The sequence below is a fragment of the Dipteris shenzhenensis genome, chromosome 29, assembly GCF_047967505.1.
Source record: "Dipteris shenzhenensis isolate YYH24624 ecotype China chromosome 29, Dip_SZ_1.0, whole genome shotgun sequence".
Classification (NCBI taxonomy): domain Eukaryota; kingdom Viridiplantae; phylum Streptophyta; class Polypodiopsida; order Gleicheniales; family Dipteridaceae; genus Dipteris; species Dipteris shenzhenensis.
Window position 1 is genome coordinate 40,301,340 of NC_141624.1, and position 21,412 is coordinate 40,322,751.

Here is a 21,412-nt window from a genome sequence, read left to right on the forward strand (position 1 = left end):
AACCTCTCCTCAGAGGAATTAGAGAGATTTGTTTCCAGCAACTCGCAATTGGTGAAATGGCGCGGACAGAGTATTGTGCCAGTGCAGACAGCTGAAGCAAGCATTTGTTAATTCCTCCTAGCCAAAGGTTTGTCCTAGCATGGAGATGCTTGAGCTCAAAGGGTGTCGTCAAAGGCTCAGAGAATGAGAAGAACAAGCCTAAGGAAAAAACGTGGGAAGAGAGGGAAGAAATCCTTCATTTGGGAAGAAGATGATGACACGGCACTGAATGTAAGGCTCAAGGAGGACGTGGTGGCTCTGATACCACCTGTTGGATCATGGCTAAGCAGCAAGATGGGAGGGGAACAACCAAAACAACTCCTATACTTTATTCATGAGAGAAGGCCAATATATAAGCACTTGATAGATACATGAGAGCCAAGCTCCACTAATTTCTCCATTGATTTCTCGATCAGCATCTCTCAATCACACCACACTCCTAGATTCACTCATTCACACCTACTAATAGACACATCATCAATCGCACCTAACTCAGGCACACCTACACACACACACGTGTTCACACACTCACTCATGTGATCACACCCACAACCACAGACCTTGTAATCCTTGGTATTGACCCCAGTACATCGATTTGTCCCATCACTTTAAAATTACTAAGCCAACCACATTTTCTTTTTGAGGTAAAACACTTCCATGATGCTGCTTCACAAAAGCAATCATATCCACACAATTGCCATCACGGTTGCAAGAGATGTGCAATGCTTCGCATCACATAATCCTCCATCAGGAGGACAACGAACCCTAACCACTGCATACCATCCTTTCATGATGGCATATTGATACATCAAATGGAAAAGACTTGACTTGGTTCAAAGTTCCAAGCACCTGTAGCAATGAGGCCTTTATTGTTCAACTCCTTCATTTAACCCAACCTCAACCGATTCTAAGCACATCCCACTTTTACCTCAATAAGTCACCCATAGCCAACAATCTTGAAAAATATATTCAGAACCAATGAACAAAGCTCAACAGCATGGCTAATGGCTTAACAAAACTTCCTTGAATCCAAAAATTTTAAAAATCAATTGCATGTAATCTAGACACATGAAGTCGGGGTCCTCTTTTGTTTCATCAAAGGCCATTTCATGCCTCCAATATCTTTGAAACTTTAATTCTCAGACAGAAATCTTTAGCTATTAACAAAAAGTCAACAAACCAAGCCATCATACACCTATGAACAGGTCATTGTAGACTAAAATTTGTAGACCTAATCTAAACTTTCTAGATTTGCAGCCCCCTCCCTGCCCTCCCCCCACCCCCGCTCCCCGCTCCCCCCACAGCACCCCACATGCCCCCCATGCCCGCCTTTCCTCCCCCTCTATCCTGCCCACAGAACACCGTGCGCGCACATGCATGTCTACATGCCATGCACCCATTGATAGCATCAATGTGCAAAGGGAGAGGTAAGTACAAAAGACCTTGTTGGCAACACACCTTTAAAAACTGCCCCTTAATTCAAACTTGAGTGTACATATATGAATTCCGGTGGTGCAGAATCCATTAAGCTGCCTTAGGAATCACATTATCAGGAGGTGGTGGAGGCGAAGTCACTGAACGAAGCAGCTCCAAAGAAGACACTAGGCCCAAAAAGTGTGAAAGTAGAGTGTTTGCAGATGCCTGTACATACAAACACATCATTGAGCTTTCTGAGTAACATGCGCTGCAAATCCTTGTCTCATCTAAAGTTTCTAGCAACTATTGAATAATAACACAGGAGCTGTTGTCATCAATCAGACATAAAACCTCACTTGCAATAGAAAAACATGCCTGAGAGAGGCTTTAGAAGGGTCATACCTTAATTACGAGGATGTGATGTTTCTCATTCAACCCTTGTGATAATAGTCACAAAATGCAAATGTTTATTGGTGATCTAAAATGACCTTGTCTTATCCATAAAATCTCCATTCACTTAAAGTGGGATGTGCAGTTCCCCATGTAGTTCATTAGCCCTTCAATTTGGTATGCATCCTTTGTTTTTCGTTCAGGGGCCACCTTCCACATACTCCACTTCTTGTGAAGGATCCCCAATCTAACATACACTAGCGTGAAGAGAGTTTCTAGTGGGTTCTGTGGTCATGTAAATCAAACATGTGTAAAGAAGGAAGTCTCCCAAAGGACATAGCAGATTGGACAAAAGAGAGAAGAAGGGGGGAAAGGGGGGGGGGGGGGGTTGAACACACACACACACAAAAAGATTTGATGTGATATGATATGACTCTAATGACGTTGACCCAGCAGGATCTATGGAACACAGTTAATACTCCTCCATCAATCTATTACAGATTGCATGTCTATAAGTAGCTGTCATAAATGTATCCAAATTCCATAATGAGTGAGATGTGCAGGGCTGCATTGCATGTCTGTGCCTAAGGCACGGCTGGCCAGATTGTGTGCCCTGTCCAGGATCTATCCTTGATGGTCAAGCTCATCCAAGTTGGAGCCCACTTGTTTGGTTGTGTTTGTGAAAAGGCTGTGCAGGTTGGCATGTGCTTTGATATGTGTGCTTGTGCACGTGCACGTGCGGGCGTGTGTGTGTGTTGGGGGGGGGGGGGGGCGGGGAGGTTCGAACACACACACTCACACACACAAGATTTGATGTGATATGATATGACTTTAATAATCCACTCTAGACCCAGCAGGATCTATGGAACACAGATAATACTCCTGCATCAATCTGTTACAGATTGCATGTCTACAAATAGCCGTCATAAATGTACCCAAATTTCATAATGAGCGAGATGTGCTGGGCTGCATTGCATGTCTGTGCTTAAGGCGAGGCTGGCCAGATTGTGCGCCCTGTCCAGGATCTACCCTCGATGGTCCAGCTCATCCAAGTAGGAGCCCACTTGTTTGTGAAAAGGCTGTGCAGGTTGGCATGTGCTTTGACATGTGTGTGCTTGTGCACACTACGTGTGTGTGTGTGAAAGCCTTCGACACAAAGCAAGGCTTTGGTCCAAGAATGTGCACGTTCCTATTTTCTTTGGTCCAAAGGCATATACCGTATTGATGATGAGCTTGATGCAGCTGGCATGGTTGTCTCTTTTCCTACAGTTGCTAGACAGTATACTTGGGGACAGCATTATAGGCTGGTATGGTATTTACCGTCACAGATGCTTCAGCCAGTACCTCCTCTTGAGATTTGTGACCATCTCCAAGACTGGATCCTTCAATCGGATGATTGTGTTTGCCATGCACCACCATTAGCTGATATCATGGTTGCATCTTTGTATAAAATCTTGCTACCTTCACCCTGGGTACCTCTTCGTGCCAATAACATCTGGCCTGTGACATGCTCCTCTCGGTGGTGGCACCAAAGGTTGCAATATATTTGGGCTTCCAAACTTCCACTTTGACAGAAATTTTTCTTGTGGCGTGCTTTACTTGGAGTTGTCCCATTTGGCATGCTTTTGGCTCGTCGTCATATTGTCATCAATGTCTGTCCTCACAGGAGTCTATGTCACATCTCTTTTGGCAATGCCTAGAATCTTATGATTTCTTGCTCATGCTACAGCAAAAGCTTCTGGCTCGTTTTCCTAGTGCTTTCTTTGAAAAGCGAGTTTGGCTGTTTGGTTTTCATCCAATAAGGTAGGTATATGATCTATTTTTTTATTGGGGTTCGCTATTAGGCACTATGGCCTCTATGGAAGGACCATAACCATCGAGTCTTTGGTGATACCCCACTGGCTAAATATCAATTCTTCCGGGCACTGCACCACTCTCTCAGAAATCGAGACTGCCCGCATATCGGCTAGCTCCTCCTCCTCCATCCCACTGTGTCCTGAAACTGACTCAAAGACACAGAAATATGTGACCCGCCACTGTGTCTGGTCATCCTTTGTGTCCTATGGTTTGATCGCCTCCTGCTGCTCTCTGATCTGTCGTAGCAAGGTCTCCCTGTATCGGCGCATCTCAAGCACAGAGCCCAACGTAGACCTGGTCATCAATCATGATAGTGAGCCGAAGCCACTCCCATCCTGGTAGAGACAGTGGTATTGCCCTTGGATCTCATACTAGGCTGAGCAGGCGCAAAGAAAGTGCTCTATCTCAATCACTCCCAGTGTGCATAGCATGTAGATCCGTTGCTCTCTAGGTATACATGATGCTCTCCCTATCTCAATCCTCAACTGATGGGATGAAACTCGCATCTGCCCAATAGCGATCCTCAGCGCATGTGAGACTCCTCTGTCCTTGAGATACTAGGGTCTGATGATGAATCCCTCCTCCAGGATGCTCAAGAAGTGATCACGGTAAAACTGGGTCTTGGTGGGGAGCTCCTAATCAACCCTCAAGTTTGAGATGTGTAGAGCTAGAGGAGATCTAATCGTATGATACGGTTAATCTCATCTGATAGACTAAAGGGGTACATCCATACTGTATTGAAGGGAGGGAGCCTGTCCATCTAAATCCCATGCTTGACAAGCCATGTAGACATATGTCACCACAATGTAAATATCCTAAGTCAAAGTACAATTGACCATTTATTTGATCATAATTAAAGAGTTTTCCATCTAGATTAATTATGGGCAAAAGAGTTCTTTTAATGGTCAAAGAATTGACTACAGCCAAAGATACTTGACTCTGGTTAGGTAAGCCTGATTTCGATCGGGGAGACTTGGGTTATTACCAAGAGAGTTAACTGCGGTTAACGAGCTGACTACGGTCAGAAAGTGTTGACTTCGGTCCACGCTGTACTCTTGTACTCAGATTCTCTCTTCATGAATAAAACCTTGGGGGGGGTCCAGCCCGACGATTGTCCTAGGCCCTTGAGCTGCTTCATCTATTCTTTGATAAGGTTCAGCTCTTCTTGGATAGGTGGCTGAAGCTCCCCTTTCTCCCAATGTGCAACTGCCTTCAACTTCTCATTCTCATCTTTGAGAGTAGCGACTTGGACTTCTAGAGTCTCAATTTGGGAGGCAAGAGAGCTGGTTTTCTCATTCAGCATTTTTCGTTGCATTTCCCCTTGCCCATTCTTCATGTCACCTTGTAATTGAGCACGTAGGTTAGAGAGCTCATCATTCCTTTTCCCCCTAATTGCTTTTGTATGCATTCAAGCTCAGCATCCTGAAATTTACACACCTCCTTGATTGTTGATATGCAATCTTTGATATTCTTGTCTTCTGTTTTCTCCGCTTTGGTCCAGATGACACCATACTTGCACTCCTTTTCACCTCTTGTTTTCTGGTCCTGTGGGCTGCCCATTGTTCCCATTTGGTCTCAAGAAAATTCTTGGGTGTTCTTGATGCTTTCTTGGAACTTTTTTGGCCTCTTTAGTCCACTGTTTTGTGGTTCCGAAATGTGCTGGCAGCAATTCGTGGAGGCCTTCGTGGAGTTTGGAGCAGGTCGGGGCCTGCTGTGTACTTTGTGGAGCCCTAGGCAATGCCTAGGGGCTGTATAGGCTGCACCCTGCAGCCCAGCTTGGCTTAGCCAAGCTCGTGACTTCTGTGAGCAGTCACGTGGCCAGCCACGTGGTGTCCACGGGGCCTGGGAGAGGTCCATGAGGGCGCCATATTGAGGCGCAGCACCAGCGGGAGTAGCAGCAGTTCCAGATGGCACAGCAGCAGTGGGCGCAGCCAAAGGGGGGGTGTCGCGGGAGCCCTGGGCAGGTGGGTGGGGGCTGAGCGACCTCGAGCAGGCTGGCAGAGGGTAGAGGGGTGGAGAGGGAGGGCTGAGTGTGATAAAGGGTGGCGAGTGGGAGCTGAGGGTGGGTGAGGGCTGAGGGCGGCTGAGGGGGCAGCTGAGGCACAGCCAGCAGGGCAGATGGAGGCGCAGCCAAACGGGGGGGCTGCTGCATGTGGAGGCGCAGCCAGACGAGCTGCGGATGGAGGAGCTGCAGGTGGGATGGCGAGCAGGAGCCGAGGAGGTGCGAGCAGGGCGGAGGAGCTGCGAGCAGGAGAAGAGGAGCTGCAGGTGGGATTAAGGTGTGTGGAAGGCCAAAGAGAGAGAGAGAGAGAGAGAGAGAGAGAGAGGGGAGTGTTAACGTTTATAGGAGACCAAAACCGTCTATGAGAGGAAAGAGTACACAATGTCATCAAAGAAATAGTCCTCCCACCTAGTGCAAAAGGATACCCAAACCTAGAGTTGATGCCATTTCTGAGGAAAAAGGGAAAGAAAGTAAGCATTTGTCTATACTCTCAAGATAGATGATAGATGGTCTCCTCTCAAGACCTTTTGAAGGCAATCCGACTCTCGCTAAAGCTCATGTTGTAGGGTGGCGGTTTGAGAGCCATGGGATACACTCTTAAGTCTGTAACATGTCAATAGACTAGGCAGCTCTTCGAAGTGAGCAGAGGCCTCAATCTGGTAGCCGCCCTTCATAGGCAAAAAGCTTATCCTTGAAGCCAAGCAAAGAAGGCCGTGATAAATGCATGTCCACCCTCCCTTTAATGCAGTTGCCCATCACAGCTCGCCTAGGACCTTAAGTGTGCAAGTGCCAAAGGATCCAGACTGTTGGATCTCCCTGACTGTAGAGGTATGTAAGAAACCCACGATTTGATGATTAAAATAGCCTTCTTGTGTGCAGCTTGTAGCAGAACTATTGTCACTGAATCTCCATTTGTGGCACGATGTACACTGCGTTGGTCGCTTAGTAAACTTGCACCTTAGATAGGTACCAAAGGTTGGCAGCTACGGCATGGTTGGCTTTGGCAAATAATGCCATCAATCGTATCGTAATGTTTTTCCTTCTACTATCATTGCATAGTTTTGCCTTGACGAAGAATCAAGTTTCAATCAATGAAACAACTGCTATGAGAAATTCCGAGTATTTTATTGTTCTCTATAAGATTCTACATATCAACTACCACTGGTTGAGGGAAATTAGTGGGCCTGGAACAGGTCTAAGTTACCCTCTCTAGTGCAGATCTACAATACCTTGAGGCAGGTACAATTGAACTTGGATGGATCGATACGGACAAGTTTATTCTAATCCTAAAGATTTTTTTGTTAAATGCATAAACCAAGATTGAAGAAAAGTTGTATTAGGCCTTGTGGTTCTTGAGGAATGTACTCTATACATGTTCAATCTCAAGGTGTTAAATGATGGAGCTGCTGATGGAATCACAATCAAGAAACCAAGTGCGGGGTCTCACGTCCGCCCCGTAGCCACGCCATCTTCCTCAACACCTAAAAGGCCAGTTGGGGCATGAGGATGTTCATTCTTGGCCTTATATCCAAGGCCATCTTGTTCATCATTTGTCTATGGGACTAATGTCCCATAGGCCATGTGTCACTTGCACGTCCATCCGAGGGATAAGGCACACCCCTCCCACAACCCCCCCATGGGCCAAATCCCTCTGACAATACATTTTGGATATCGCGTCGACAGTGAGTACATGGATGCCATGATCAGCACACTTGTCCATCGATAGGAACATAAGCTGCCGCCAGTCTATACACCGGTCGCGAGGGTTTCAATGTGTCAGACGTCAACCATGGGTTGCCACAGCCCACAGCCGCCGCTGCCAATCATGAATGCACAGAGCACAACAGACAGCCACCAATGAGTGACCGCCACCACACAATTCAGCTGCCATGCATTAACAGCACGAACGACCAACTCAGAGTCTGCGGTTAGCATAGTAGACAAGGAGTTTCGAAATGGGTTTCAGGGTTTTGAAAACGTTTCAAGGCCATCCTGAAACGTCTGTAAAAACGTTTTGTGCATAATAGGATATTTAAATATATATTTTTTCCCCAAAAAAATTAAAACACTCTAGATTACTACCACTAGAACTCCAAATAATTGGAAAAAACTCATGAAACACAATGCATAGACATTTTATTTGTCACTTAGAGCTTGAAGTTTGAAACATATTACTAATTTCTAAATCAGAAAATTAACAAGACATCATTGAAGATTCAACACTCAATTGTCAAATTTCAGAATTGAAAAAGATACATGAATCATGATTTCAAACTTTGAGTGACTATCATGAGATTAAAACTGCACTTTGTGTTCATTTTTTAGAGGATGAGTTTGGGCATGTTCCTAGATTCATCTAGATATATGAATCATGATTCATGTCACATGACAAGAGGTTCAATCTTCCAAGCTGAAATGATGCAAGATACTCCGAAACTCGCGTTTTGGATTCCAAACATTTTGGGGGGTTTTGACGATTAGGGGGTTTTCTAGGTGCTCCAAAAACGCGAGTTTCGGATTCGAAACATTTCGTACTTTTCGGGGCTGCCCGAAAAGCGTTTCGGGCCAACCATGGTGAATAGTTGCCCGCTGTGATACAACTCATGGATCTCCCTGAGGGAGCCACGGGTCAAGAGTGTTTCATGTAGGATCCTTAACCTGCCCCATAGCCACACCATCTTCTTTGACACCCAAAAGGCTGGTTGGGATATGAGGAGGTCTACGTTCTAGGCCTTATATCCAAGGCCATCATGTTCACCATATTGTCTATGGGACTTATGACCCATAGGCCATGTGTCTTCCGCGCATCGATCCAAGGGATGAGGCACACACCTCCAACATTATAGACCTTCAAGGGGAGGCCTAAGAGAATTACGTCAACTTGAAGCCATTGAGCAAACTTCAAAGTGGTTCACCATGGGCACAATATTCAGGTCCTGCAAGGTCTAATGCAGAACATGAATCCACAACTCACTTTGCATTTTAAGCCATGACATATTTATCAGGAGATTCTAGCACACTCATGTGATAAAGAATTGGCTCCATCTTGAGAGGATTTTTCCCAAATTGCAAGTACTCGGGACAATCAGGAGGGTAGCTTAGGCTGCCTGTTCTAGACAAGACAAAGTATCAGTGGATTGCACTTGGAAATTAAATCGATCCATGAATTGTATTCAGCACCCCTATTAAGTCAGTCTTTTCATAAAGAGGACTTTAAAACCCTAAAGCTACCTACAAGACATCAAAGTTTAGGATGCAAACACAAGGACATGCATGGTGTAGGCTAGTGCATCAACCCTAGATCATCACAAGGATCAACTCTGAGCTAGAGGTTAGGTGACCCTGGACCACAAGACTCCAAAAGAAGCTTATTGTCTCATACCGCGCAGCCCCGTCTACATAGAGACAAGCTCCATCCTACCTAGGTATTCTCAGGAGGCCTAGGCATAGGGTGTCCTAGGTGTCTCAACTATAAGACTATCCTGACTGTACCAAGTGTTAAGCCAGGCAATCTCCAATTCTAGAGGACAGGATAATCAAAGGCCAAACTGGCGCAAAGGTCCGATAAATTACAGGTAAAAACACCACACGTGAATCTCCGTCAGGACAAAAATCAACAACCAAAGCCCTGTCAAAAACAGGCCCCTGAAGAGCTCAGGATCGGAGGCCACAACTGGCCACATTCTGGCCGACCAAAACTGGCCGACCAGACTGACCTGGTCGGTCAATATCTGGCCGACCAGACTGACCAGGTCGGTCAGATCTGGGCCGACCAGCTGGTTGACCGACTGGCCCTTCCCTATTTAAAGGGGGGGGGCCTAGGTGCTCCTTACTATCTTATGCTCCTGAGGTCCCTGCACACCCTGAGCTTCTGCCTCCACTTCTGCCTCCTGGCTGCCTCCTCTGCTGCCTCCACTTCTGCCTCCTGGCTACCTCCTCTGCTGCCTCCACTTCTGCCTCTTGGCTGCCTCCAAATCTGCCTCCTTCCTGCTCCAGATCTGTCACTCCTACCAGCTCCAGATCTGCCCCCAACTTCTGCTCCAGATAATGTTCTTTTTATTCCAGATCTGCAGCAACCCTTGCATCAGTTTGCTGTCTCAGATTTGGTTCAGTTCCAACTTGTGGAGCTAGTGCAGAAGTCCACTACAGTTGCCTTCCCTGGAGGATTGATGTTTGCTCCCTCCAGAGCTTCTCTCTCATATCTTCTCTTGTATTGAGTTCCGTTTGTGATATATATTTCTTCTTCAGCTATCATTAGTCTTCAGTATTGTTTTATTTGTCTCCAAGTACTTTCTTTATACCAAGGGTACCTCATGTCCTAACTGTCCCATGGTTAAGATACACGACACTAGGTTAACCTGACCCCATAACACTAGCCATGTTATGTCCCAACATGTAACATTCTCCTCCCCTTATTCAGAGAAAGACTGAGACATAAACTCTAGGAATTGGCTTCGAATACTTTCCCAAGGACTATCCTCTTTTGAGCGATCCTTCCACGTAACCTTTAGCTCGGAAACAGCCATGCTCCTAAGCTAGAAGACATTCCAGTTCATGGGCACATACATGGATAGATCCTGAAGTATCCTCATATACTAAATTATCTCCAACACCCGATTCCTCTTTCAACTTGCCAGTCGGACTAAGCTAGACATAAAGTACTCAAAAAGAGTACTTTTAAAACTATTACTTAAGTAGGGACACAGGTACTACTACGAGTCCTCCATGGTGTAGTCACAAGCAAGATGCTGCCGTTAGATCTCCTTTGACCAAACCAAAAGGTCACCCTTTGGAGAGCCTCTCACTGAGTCAAACAAAACCTGATGATACCTGCTAATTGAAGGGGAAAGGAGGAAGAGGGGAAATGAAGAAAGGGGAAAAAGAAGAAAGAGAGAGAGGGCTAAAAAAAGAAGAGGAGGCAGCGGCTTGCAGGGAGGGAAGAGGAAGGGATAATTTTTTATATTTTTTATTTAGGGGGGAGAGAGAGAGAGAGAGAGAGAGAGAGAGAGAGCCAAGGAGGCGGCAAGGAGAAACTCAATAACGCAGCCAATGGGCTGATGAAAGGAGGAGGGAGGCCTGGGGGCTGGCGAACAGAAGAGGCAGTGATGGGGGTGAGAAAGAATAGGCCGGGGGGGGGGGGGGGGGGGGGGGGAGGGCCGAACAGCCCAATGATGGGCTGTTGGCACTGACGGAAATGGCAACAGAAGGGCAGAAAGAAGAAAAGGGGGGCTGAGACGGAAAGTGGATGGCCAAGGGGGAGGGATTGATAAAAGTGAAGGTGGAGGAGGTTGAAGGGGTAAGAGCATGGCGTATGGGCTGTTACAGACCCTTCTCAGGCAGCTTATGCAGAGGCAAGGAGGGGAAGGGAAAGAGGCGAGGCAGCCTGAGAAGCAGAGGGAGGTGAGGAGGGCAGAGTAGGGGAGTGTTGGGCTAGGTAGGACCTAGTAGGCTAGGTCTCTCCCCATGAAAGAGAACTCTCCGCCTCAGTTGGAAAGGCAGTTGAGTTGTGCCAGTTAATCCAAGCACCCAGGGCTAGGCAATACCAGTCCAACAGTGAGCACGACCCAGGAATATTATCACTGCCACCAAATTATAGGTGATGTAAAACATCCTATATTTTCAAACACTAAGGAAGGTAATCCTATGAACAGGTATCTACTAGGATCTTAAGTCACAATTTCTCATGTAAAACTCTCTAGCAAACATACGATCTATTCAGAAGAAAGAAACAATAAAGCAACAAGAAACCTTCAACAACAAGACACTGAAATACAGGCGCTACTGCCAACAGCATTAACAGTATCTTTCTATCAGGCATATTTCCCCTCTCAAGTTGCTGCTTAAATCATATAATTTTACCAGGCCTAATTTCCATCTCAAGCTCAAACAAATGCTTTTTCTCCTGGTTTGACCAGAATATGATGGCATAAAGGCTACCAATTAAAGCAAACAAAGAATATACCATACCTGCACTAAAAACACATCAAGGGCTAATACAGGACTGTAACCAGGAGGAGTTCCTTGCAAGTATGGCCCTGCTGTGGATGTAAGAGATTTTGCCACAAGAGCACCAACTGTAGCCTCCATTCCTAGCAGCGTTAAGCCCATTCCCAAAAGATTGATGCTGATGCCCTTCTTGAGGTTGTTCACGACCTCAGCTCGTGGAGGAGCCTGTAAAATTAAGTACCACATACAACAAAAGAGACAACGTTAAGCTTAAAAATACAGCTGATACCCTTACATTGCATCAGTATTCAACTCTCTGAGACCTCAATGGATATTGCAGTCTTAAAGGACAAATTATCATTTTCCAGCAAACCTTACTAAGAGAAAGCATTCATAAGATCCTAAAACAAAAACTGCAAAGTTGATATACATTAGAAATTGACGACTGATTAAGATGCTATCAATGTCCAAAGAAACACGGAGAACAATCTTGCAAATGGTCTGTTAGTCAAGCAAATTTTGAAAAACAACAAATGATCTCAAAACACCTAATGCTTCAGATCATAGTTTTGAACCGCACGCTTGAAATATCAACTTGCATTCTACCCTAAATGCCTGCAAGATAGGCTTTAATAAAAGGAATATAAAACAAATTGACATACCTTTTTAAGGTCATTTATGGTATTCCGCAACCGTTCAGATAACCGGATGTACCCGAACGACCAAAAGACAGACAAAAAGGCAAGCGTGATTCCTCCCGCAGTCAAGTAGAAGGTGGCCTGTGAAGTAGGTCTTCCACTTATTGCAACAGAAAATGCTAATATGACAGCAGAGACCACAGTGCACACAAGTTGGCCCCAGAATCCAAGTGTCCCAAGCCGCCGAAAGTATCTGGCTACAGACTCCAAACGCTTTGAAACCTGAAAAAGATCACAACAGCCCTGTCACAAAGCCAAATGCTCTGCATACACCTCAGCTTGACTATCATAGATGCTTCTTTGCTCCCATTTTATCACTCGTAAGCAGATATCAATCTTTCTCGAACCACTGCACCTCATTTGAATTAAACAGCAATCCTCTGAGCCACCAAAGTTGTAAAGCACAAAATCAGATTGCAATTTCAAGAAAAAGACAGATGATCAACCCAAGCATCCCTGCCTCAAAGCCCTGCAGTCCTGGCACAAATAACAAAACTGGTGGCTTGGGAATGCAAGAAACAGACTACAGGGGACTGGCTGATTGCACCCTGTGGTTGATAAGACTTCCACTTTTGAAACTCCAACATGAGATAGGACACAACAGATGTGACATCAGGTAAACCAAGATGGAAACGCCGTAAAGGCAAACCTTCCATAAGCCAAGCTGTTCTTGACCACCATAGGTCTACCTTGATGAATCCAGGAACATGCCAATATTCATCCTCTAAAACAAACCATGCAGCTACATACCACAATAAGACTTGCCATCACATGGCATGCCACGGAATTACAAGGTCACTGGGCCTAATGGTGTTAACTCATTCTTATATTGCACTAACAGCTAGCTATGTCTATGCTGGGGTGTTTTTGCAAGCCTATGTGTGAGCCCTATTGAAGGACATGGAAATCTTGACAGATGGTTTTCCTTGTACTGTCACTACAAGTACTTGGTTTGTTCTCTCACCGAGGGCTGTAGCTCCAATTAGGAGTTGCACCCAAGTGCACCTCCACTAGGAGTCACCACAACGTGATAATCTCTAATTAACACTTCTCCACTCAACTTCTCTACTTCAAGGACACTCACGAGTCACCTGCCCTCATACTAACCAAATCACTCATTAACAGTTGCACAAGAAACTCGTGAGAGTGGCAGGCGAGATTCCCAAATTCTGCAAAAAGGAGTTTCTTAGCTGGTCTTGTGGATGAGAGGGCTTCAATCTCTTAAAAGGAGAGCAAGGCCAAGAGGGCCACTCAGCTCTCCACATCTCTCCTCAAACAAGTCAGTTATGCCAAATCTGACCTTCCAAGCGCATGAGTTTCCATTTGCCTTGTCAGATATTCACAAGTGTGGGCGTCCTCTTCAAGGAAGAGGACCCGAGGTTTGGTCTTTGGCTTGTGGGCACAGTGGAGGAGCCTACATATTCATTAGTTCAGCCTTGGCATGAGATGTGTTTGACCAGGGTGAGATGATTGGGGGTAGAGCAGTCTAAAAGGGGCTGAGGGTTGGAGACCTCAGGATAGGGATCCTAAACGTCTATGCTCCAGCATATAGACAGGAGCAATTTTTTTTTTTGACACGAGTTGACTAGTAGAGTACCTGACATGGACTCTTGAGTGGTTGGAGGCGACTTGAACAGCCTCGAGTTTGCGAAGGATAATCTTGTGGGGTCTTTCTCAAATATCCCCTCCGCAGGGTGAGCCATTTGGGAGCAGTTCATCTTTTCTGTTAGAGACCGGAACCCGTTGTGAGAAGCGCAGTTCTCGAGTAGTCTCAATTTTGTCTTTTGGCCAGCAACACCACGACAGTTTATTGGAGAGATTAGAAGACTTCTGTGTTGGAGACTAGGCCATGTATAAAGGTGAGGCCAAAGGTATTTTGATGGGCACAACAATGTCCTACGGTGAGGCCAGCCATGTTCACATAGGAGTGAGGATCTTGGACCACCTTCATGAGGAGGAGGTACGTTAGGCCATCACAAGGTTCGGAACAGTTGAAGCGGCTCAGCTGCAGGAGGGATAGGCCCTCTAGACAGCAGATCCATTCAGCAAAGCAGTGCAAAGTTTCAAATGCAAGCACTCAGAAGGCAACATGCCCTCTATGAATGGTTCCCCCCCAATGAGAAGCTTGATTTGTCGACATCTTTCTACACAGCCTATCTGATCCATCCATTAATGCAAGGAGGAGATTGAGAAGCAGCCACTATTTTTGGCACCCAGAGGTCTGAGACCGTGATCACAAGACTCATATCAATCGGGCTGGGATAGTCGACCCTCTAGATCCATGGGCACATGGAGTAGCCTCCCGCATCATCCAAAAAAGTGTCTTCAGGCTTGAGGGGCAACCACGAGGATTGAGAAGATAGACACAGCCAACCCAAAGGCATGGAGAGAGAGCTTTGCCAGTATGTCACCAATGCCATAGAGGCTTGTGTGATGCGCTGATTCTCTAGGACCAGAATCCCCCTCTGGGCTTTATTCGCGGCATATCAGTTCCAGGAGGGGGATGATGGATGCTGTGGGATATACTTGACCCATGTTTCTTCAGAATCGGTGCAAGAGGAATACTCCTGCTTGATACAAAGGTTATTGATTGTGAGTCGTGACACAAAGAAGGAGGAGATTTATCCATCGAGCAGCAAAGGATTTGAGCAGTGCAACGGTTGGGGAAGAGATAGGTTATTGATCCAAGACACGAGGGAGTCTACTCCATGTAAAATTTGGCTTTGGGAGGCCACCCTTTGAGGAAGCTGCAAAGGAACCTCAAAGAGTGGTCCTAGCCATCTAGGGTGAAACAATAGGAGAAAATAGAGCAGATCACAAATAGCTAGCTCTTTCTACCATCTTTTCTCACCTTTTTTCTTTTTTCTTTTTTTTTTTTGGGGGGGGGGGGGAGGGAAGGGTATTACTGGATAGCTAACTCTTTCTATCGCGCTTTCTCACCTTTTAATAGGGGTTTCTTTTTTTGGGGTGGGGGAAGGGTACCACTTGGAGAAAAATTGGTCAAAATCTGAAACCTTTAGCCTAGGTCAACCTCCAAGTTTGACTTCTAAAACGTATTAAGAGTGTCATGTGGCAAGTTCTTAAAAGGGGTTAGAAGTAGTTATATTATTTAACCATACCATAATTAATCTCATTTGCCACATGTCATGATGTACACAGTTAGCTTTATTTATCATTTTGCTTTTTCTTTTAGGTTTTTACTTTGTGTTTTGGCTTTTGGACTAACTTTGCAGGCCATTACAGATTTCACAATTCACCCCTTCATCCTGCAACACATTTTTTAGTATGTCTTCCGCATCCAACCTCATCCATCTGCTTCTGTGTGTGCCTGGTATCCCCTTTTCCTCCCTGTATACAAATGTTCCTTACCCCTTGCTGAAAATGGATCCTTCACCAAGCAAAGTCCTATTGCAAATGCACCTTCAAGACAGATTGTGATTTGCTTCAAAAAATATCCTTGTTCTCAAGCATAGTGAGTGGAGAACAGTGTTTGAATTCCAAGTTAATTGGTGGAATAACATGGGACCTATCTGCTGCGACATTAACACTACACTGACTCTTTGGAATGGAGGTTAAGCACGCCAGTGTCTTGGACCCTATCGTCCTGGTCACCACTTTGATGGTCTTGCAGATAATTCAACTGCTTCATTGACATTGCTCCTGCAGTAGCACTTGTGTAATACACACTTCCGTTGTGTCACATATTGTGGCCACTATCGTTAAGAAGCAGTGGATGCACAAAGAGCCCTTCAGCATGTTGATGTAGAGCCCAAAGCAAATAACTGAAATCATCAATAAATAAACGCAGAGAGAGTTCCTCTACCTCATGTTGCTTGCCATCATAGCAACCCAGGTACCTCCCTTAACCAACTTGTATATCAGCACAACTCTATAACTGAAACCGGCCTTCGGAAACACCAGAGGGCAGTGAACAGTTGATTATAACCAGCAAATACTTAATTTCCAGCCATTTAGAGAATAATCGCAACAAGCTCCCAAACGAGTATCCAAACAATTAGACCATCTAGCTGATAGGGCAATGCACCACTTAAGATAGATAGAATTTATCGCAATATCAGCAATGGACCAATTCACACCACGAATTGTCCACGGCAGTGGGGAAAATTCGTGGAGATTTTAAAAGCCAGCTCAGCATTGTGGATCGGAAACCTGAATTCTGTTTGATCGATAGCGAGTGTAACATCGGGCACCAGCATTTAAAATTGGCACCATCCTTTGACACACACACACTCTCTCGCACACACAGAGACCTTTGAATCAAAATAGGGTCATCCATTCAATTCACATAGAAACGCTGGATATGAATGTCCGCAAATGCAATCGTTTGCTGCAAGACTGCCAAAATCTATCACAATCGGACGCATTATACAAAAGACAAATTTGCATTATTGCAACACGAAAAGAATGTAGGTCAACTGAAAATCTCTCCAAGCTTTACCTGGGCACGCTTAGCCGATTCGACAGGGTCGTCCAGCTCGGTCTGTGCGGTGCTGAAATTGTAGGCGGATGAAGCGACGATCGTGGAAGAAAGGCGAGGGAAGAGAAACCCATTTCTTGGGAGCAAGGATGTGAGGTGGGAAGGGCCAGGAAGAGGGGAGGGAGGAGAGGGGGAGAAGGTGAGGGAGCGGGAAGGGGAGAGGAGAGGTCTCCGAAGGAGGTATGGAGAGGGGGAGGGGCAGGAAGGAGGAGGTGCTACTGATTTGGAGAGCAAATGCATCTTTTTGTTTGTGGGTGAACAAGAGCTGAATCTGCCAAAATTCAAAGGAAGCGTCTCTTCTTCTTCCAAACTCTTCTTGTTCATTCTTCTTTTTCTCCTTCACAACACGTGGCGTCCTCCCCCCTCGACGCCTCATGCACCCAGGAATGGTCCACCCATTGGTGGGACATTGGCCTTGTTTCCAGAACGGGCACGTGCCATGAACAGTCTGAGCACCGGTGGGAGTGGGGTGGCTCAGCGTGTGCCTCGCATTCAAGCTACATGCACAGGGAGGGGTGGCGAGCTTTGTGTACGAAGGTTGCACACTACTAAAGGGATCTTGATGGATGCAGACCAGGGATGTAGCCTTCGGGCAATCGATTGGCTATGCAATTTGCCCAAGACATCCAGAACCCGATGCCCAAACGAGTCCAACAAATTTTGTCGAACTCAATCACGCACCATCATGCTCCAACAGCCCACCACCCCCCAATTGATTAAAGCTTGCATGAACCCAACGGATGCTAACACCCGCACCCAGATGCACGCACCGAAAAAGGATCTTAGAGCAATTCCCCAACGCAAAGGCTGGGGCTTGGGGTGCTACTAAGCTCGACCTCAGGATAACTTGCGAAACCTGCGCCTACTTACTAGTGCGATTTCTCTTGCCATGTTGCGAACATGTCTGCTGCCACCAAAACCAGGAGAGAAGCATTGAAGGCTCTCATTATGGGTTGTTATACCACTTCGTCTTGTCCAATGGTGGAATGTGGGACTGGAATCTTGACAATTGAGCAAGCTAGCCCAGTAGTCGAACACCAAAGAAAATTGTGCTCATGGCATTTTGTAAGCAAGGCACTACAAATTCTCTTTGCCAAGGGCGCTGGACCAGCACCACTAGTAGCTGACGTGGGGAGGCCCTCTTAGGGTGGGTACACACTGCCCGGTGCCCTCCCACGCAAGAGAAGGGGTGGGGACTGTGTGCTTACACACTAAGGGCGATTACACACCAAGCCCCTACCAGCCCAAGCCTCAATATTTTGGCTTCTAGCGGCAAGGTTGCATACACACCACCATATCCCAACGGGAAGGCTGTTGTGAACGTGTCGAGAAGTTTTGGGTTCAAGCCCCACCACCCACATTGGCATCTAATTTTCTTCAAGAAGGAATTGCCAACCCAAGCGCTTGGGCAGGGGGTCTTGCCCACCTAGACTTGTCCACGTGGCGTGCTTCGTGAGATCAATTAGAACTTGGCATGTTGCACCTCACCTGTGTACTTTTAAAAGGCTTGGCGGGCGGGGAAGGCTCTAGTGTGTAACCACCCTAAGTTGACACAACACATAAGAAAATTGAAAGTAATATTGATGATGGCCTAGCTTAGCTACACTTCCTATTGGTGGCCCATGCTCATGGACACTCCCATTTCATGAAACAAATCAAGTGGGTACACATGGCAACCACGTCATGGGATCCCAGGCTACCCATGCTTGGGCGTTTGGTGTGTAAACAACCTTATAGCATATCCCCACAAAGGTTATCCCATGCACTCACTGCGCTAGCAATGATAAAATCGTGGGGCATCGAGACTTTTCATTTTGTCGAAGGCTCCGTTTGCATAGTTCGATTGGATAGTTCCATTACTCATGTTTCGTTGGCCTTTCTCTATTTTGGCAGAGGTCAACAGAGTGGCTTACTCATAGCCACAGTTTGAAATCTTATTCACCCTAAAATTTTGGCATAATTTAGTGAAGAAATTCAATTCTGCCCACCACATTTAAAGTCTAGCACACATTTTGATTAAGATTTTCATGCATCTTTAGATTCCATATATATCATCAATCAGGATCCTCATCAAGAATCTAAATGCTTTGTTAGTAATCTGGATCTTGATTTTGGCAGAGACATCTCCTTTTTTATTCATTCATCATTCCAGATGCTAGCATAGTTCTCGGATCAGTTCTCGGATCATGACTTTAGCTCAATCTCGGTTTTATTTTTTGACTTCAAATTTCAATTAATTTTTGTTCTAAATCTTGGCCCCCTTCCCCGATCTTCATGTTAGTTTCCAGATCAAAGCCCCACTTGATCCTGATTTTATCATTTTTGGATACTGTTTTCTATCTGTATCCAGGATACATACTTGATTGATGCATATTCCAGCTCCAGTCCAACATCATTTCTAGACCCATTCATTTTGGATCTAGTAGAGTCCATGGCATAGATCTAGAGTGACAACTTCCACATTTTAGAGATACATTCTGAGAATTCTAGTTTGCACATCCATGAGCATTTCTCAAATTTCAGGTCCCCATAAAAAGAGGCTCATTCCTGAGTCCTTTAGCCTCTTTTTATTCAGGCTAGCATGCCTTGTAAGTAGTACTTAATAGGCCATTGAGTGATTTGTGCTTGTAGTTTCTCTAACAATAGTTGATCATCGTAGTTCATTGAGTATGCCTCAATGTCATTATCAAGCCATAGTGGAGATGTTCATTGTTACCTTTTTCCATAGTCACCTTCAACATATTTTGTGCATTAGTACTCAAAACTTTTTTAAAACACCCCCTCATATCCACACCAATTAGAGTATGTTTTTCAAAATGATTCAGATTTTAGAATGAGTATTATAACATTGCATTCTTTTATAGTAGGAATAGTGTTATAACATTGCATTCTTTTATAGTAGGAATAGTGTCTTTTATAGTAGGAATAGTGTTCTCAACAAAAGGCTAGACAAAGCACAAACTGCATAAGCCTCACAATGGGCAGTCTTGACAATGCAAATCAAATAAGCCTCCAACAACATGGAGCATGTATTATGCGATTCCATCTAATGTCATTTAGGATAGGTCTCTTGCACCAGCTCAAGAATGAATTGATTTCAAGCCGACTTACTTTTCAAACTGGGATATGAGCTCATCTACGACAATAGTTCAATTTGAAACAGCTTATGAAGGTTACTTCCATTTCTATTGCATTCATAGCTTGCCTTTTCATTCTACCAAACTCTAGAGATTAGTAATGATCATTTGGATCTAGTACCCAATCTTGTACTAGATGGTAGCTAATAGTACCTCAATATGAGGTCCTTTCTCTTTTATTAGATTTTAAAGATTTAGACCATAGTGTAGTATCATTCTCCTTCATCTTTAGATCAAACAACTTCTTGAGAAAAAATTTGAGTTAGCGATTTTGTTACCAAATAGATTCTCAAGCTTTTCCCAAACTTCATTTGCTACCTTGTCAAAATCCACGTGATAGATCAATTTATCAAGCAAGTCCAAGCCAATGATTTACATGGCTTTGTCATTATCACTCTCCTAGAAAATATATTTTTTGGGCATTAGTTTTTTGTTTTTCTTCTTCCCCATTGATAACATTCTAAGAATACAAAAAGACAAATCTTAATTTCCACAAAAGTTTTCCATTGAACTTTTCAAATGTAAATACAAATAGGAGAAGGTCTTGCCAACTAAAATCCAATGGTAGTGTCTAATCTCTTACAAATGATTCTAACCATAAAGATGCACATTGTTGCACAAAAAATTTAAATATCTTAGTTTCTTGGCATAATCATAATACCATAAGAAGGTTTGAGCTATGACTTTACCTTACCTTTGAAACTTATTTCCTTCCTCACACTCAAGTGTTTAATGTTGGAAGAATAGCTAGAGTTAACATTCTAGCACTTACAAAAGAATTGTCTTTTATTGTAAGGCTTTAAGGAATAATGTGCTACAAATATGATTTTTTGAATACGTGTAGACGTAGAATATCACAAAAGATACACCTACAAGAGGCTACTCCATTCTCAAATTTGCTTCAGCATACTTTGTTCACTAGACTGACCATAGTATCTTCAAGAAAACTAGCATAATGTGCCAGGGGGGTCACTACATTACCCCATACATCATGTGCGATCAAGGGGTATTAAAAAAAACCCCTACTTGTGTGTGTGTGTGAGTGAGTGAGTGAGAGAGAGAGAGAGAGAGAGTGTGTGTGTGTGTGTGTGTGTGTGTGAGAGAGAGAGAGAGAGAGAGAGGGAGAGAAAGAGAGAGTGAGTGAGGGAGTGAGTGAGAGAGAGAGAGAGAGAGAGAGAGAGAGAGAGAGAGAGAGCTCATCGTTTTGATGAACTCTGGCAAGGTCATGAAGTATATGGTGGCGAGAGTAACAACTTGTTATTTTGATGAACTCTACCAAGGATTAATGGATGGAGCTATCAAACCAGTCAATGGAGTTATGGTGTGATGACCTCTACTAAGAACTAATCGATGGAGCTATAGAATACAATATGTAAACCCTATATATCACACTTGTTTGAGGCCTACTTTTACAACCCTTAGTTGTAAA

At 44.8% G+C, this 21,412-nt stretch overlaps 1 protein-coding gene across 2 annotated transcripts; it reads right to left on the reverse strand.

The window, feature by feature from the left end:
- Positions 1-623: 623 nt before the first annotated feature.
- Positions 624-17,133, reverse strand: LOC147882835 (protein TIC 21, chloroplastic-like). Of its 2 annotated transcripts, XR_015543878.1 has the most exons (5): positions 16,808-17,133; positions 12,313-12,570; positions 11,672-11,875; positions 1,498-1,680; positions 624-888 (listed from the first exon to the last, which is right to left on the reverse strand). XR_015543878.1 is itself a non-coding variant. In XM_087400747.1 (4 exons), the coding sequence occupies exons 1-4, from the start codon at positions 17,084-17,086 to the stop codon at positions 1,564-1,566; spliced, it is 858 nt and encodes a 285-aa protein (XP_087256873.1). In that variant the 5' UTR covers positions 17,087-17,133; the 3' UTR covers positions 1,370-1,563. The 2 variants fall into 2 exon arrangements, 1 of the variants encoding a protein (XP_087256873.1); XM_087400747.1 differs by lacking the exon at positions 624-888 and having other exon boundaries at positions 1,370-1,680.
- Positions 17,134-21,412: the final 4,279 nt, after the last annotated feature.

Bases quoted from the DNA above. Each gene is read 5' to 3' on its own strand.
- LOC147882835 (XM_087400747.1), bottom strand. From the start codon at position 17,086: ATGCATTTGCTCTCCAAATCAGTAGCACCTCCTCCTTCCTGCCCCTCC. The intron at 12,571-16,807 runs GTAAAGCTTGGA...GATCTTTTTCAG, and splicing joins AATCGGCTAAGCGTGCCCAG to GTTTCAAAGCGTTTGGAGTC. The intron at 11,876-12,312 runs GTATGTCAATTT...TTAATTTTACAG, and splicing joins CCATAAATGACCTTAAAAAG to GCTCCTCCACGAGCTGAGGT.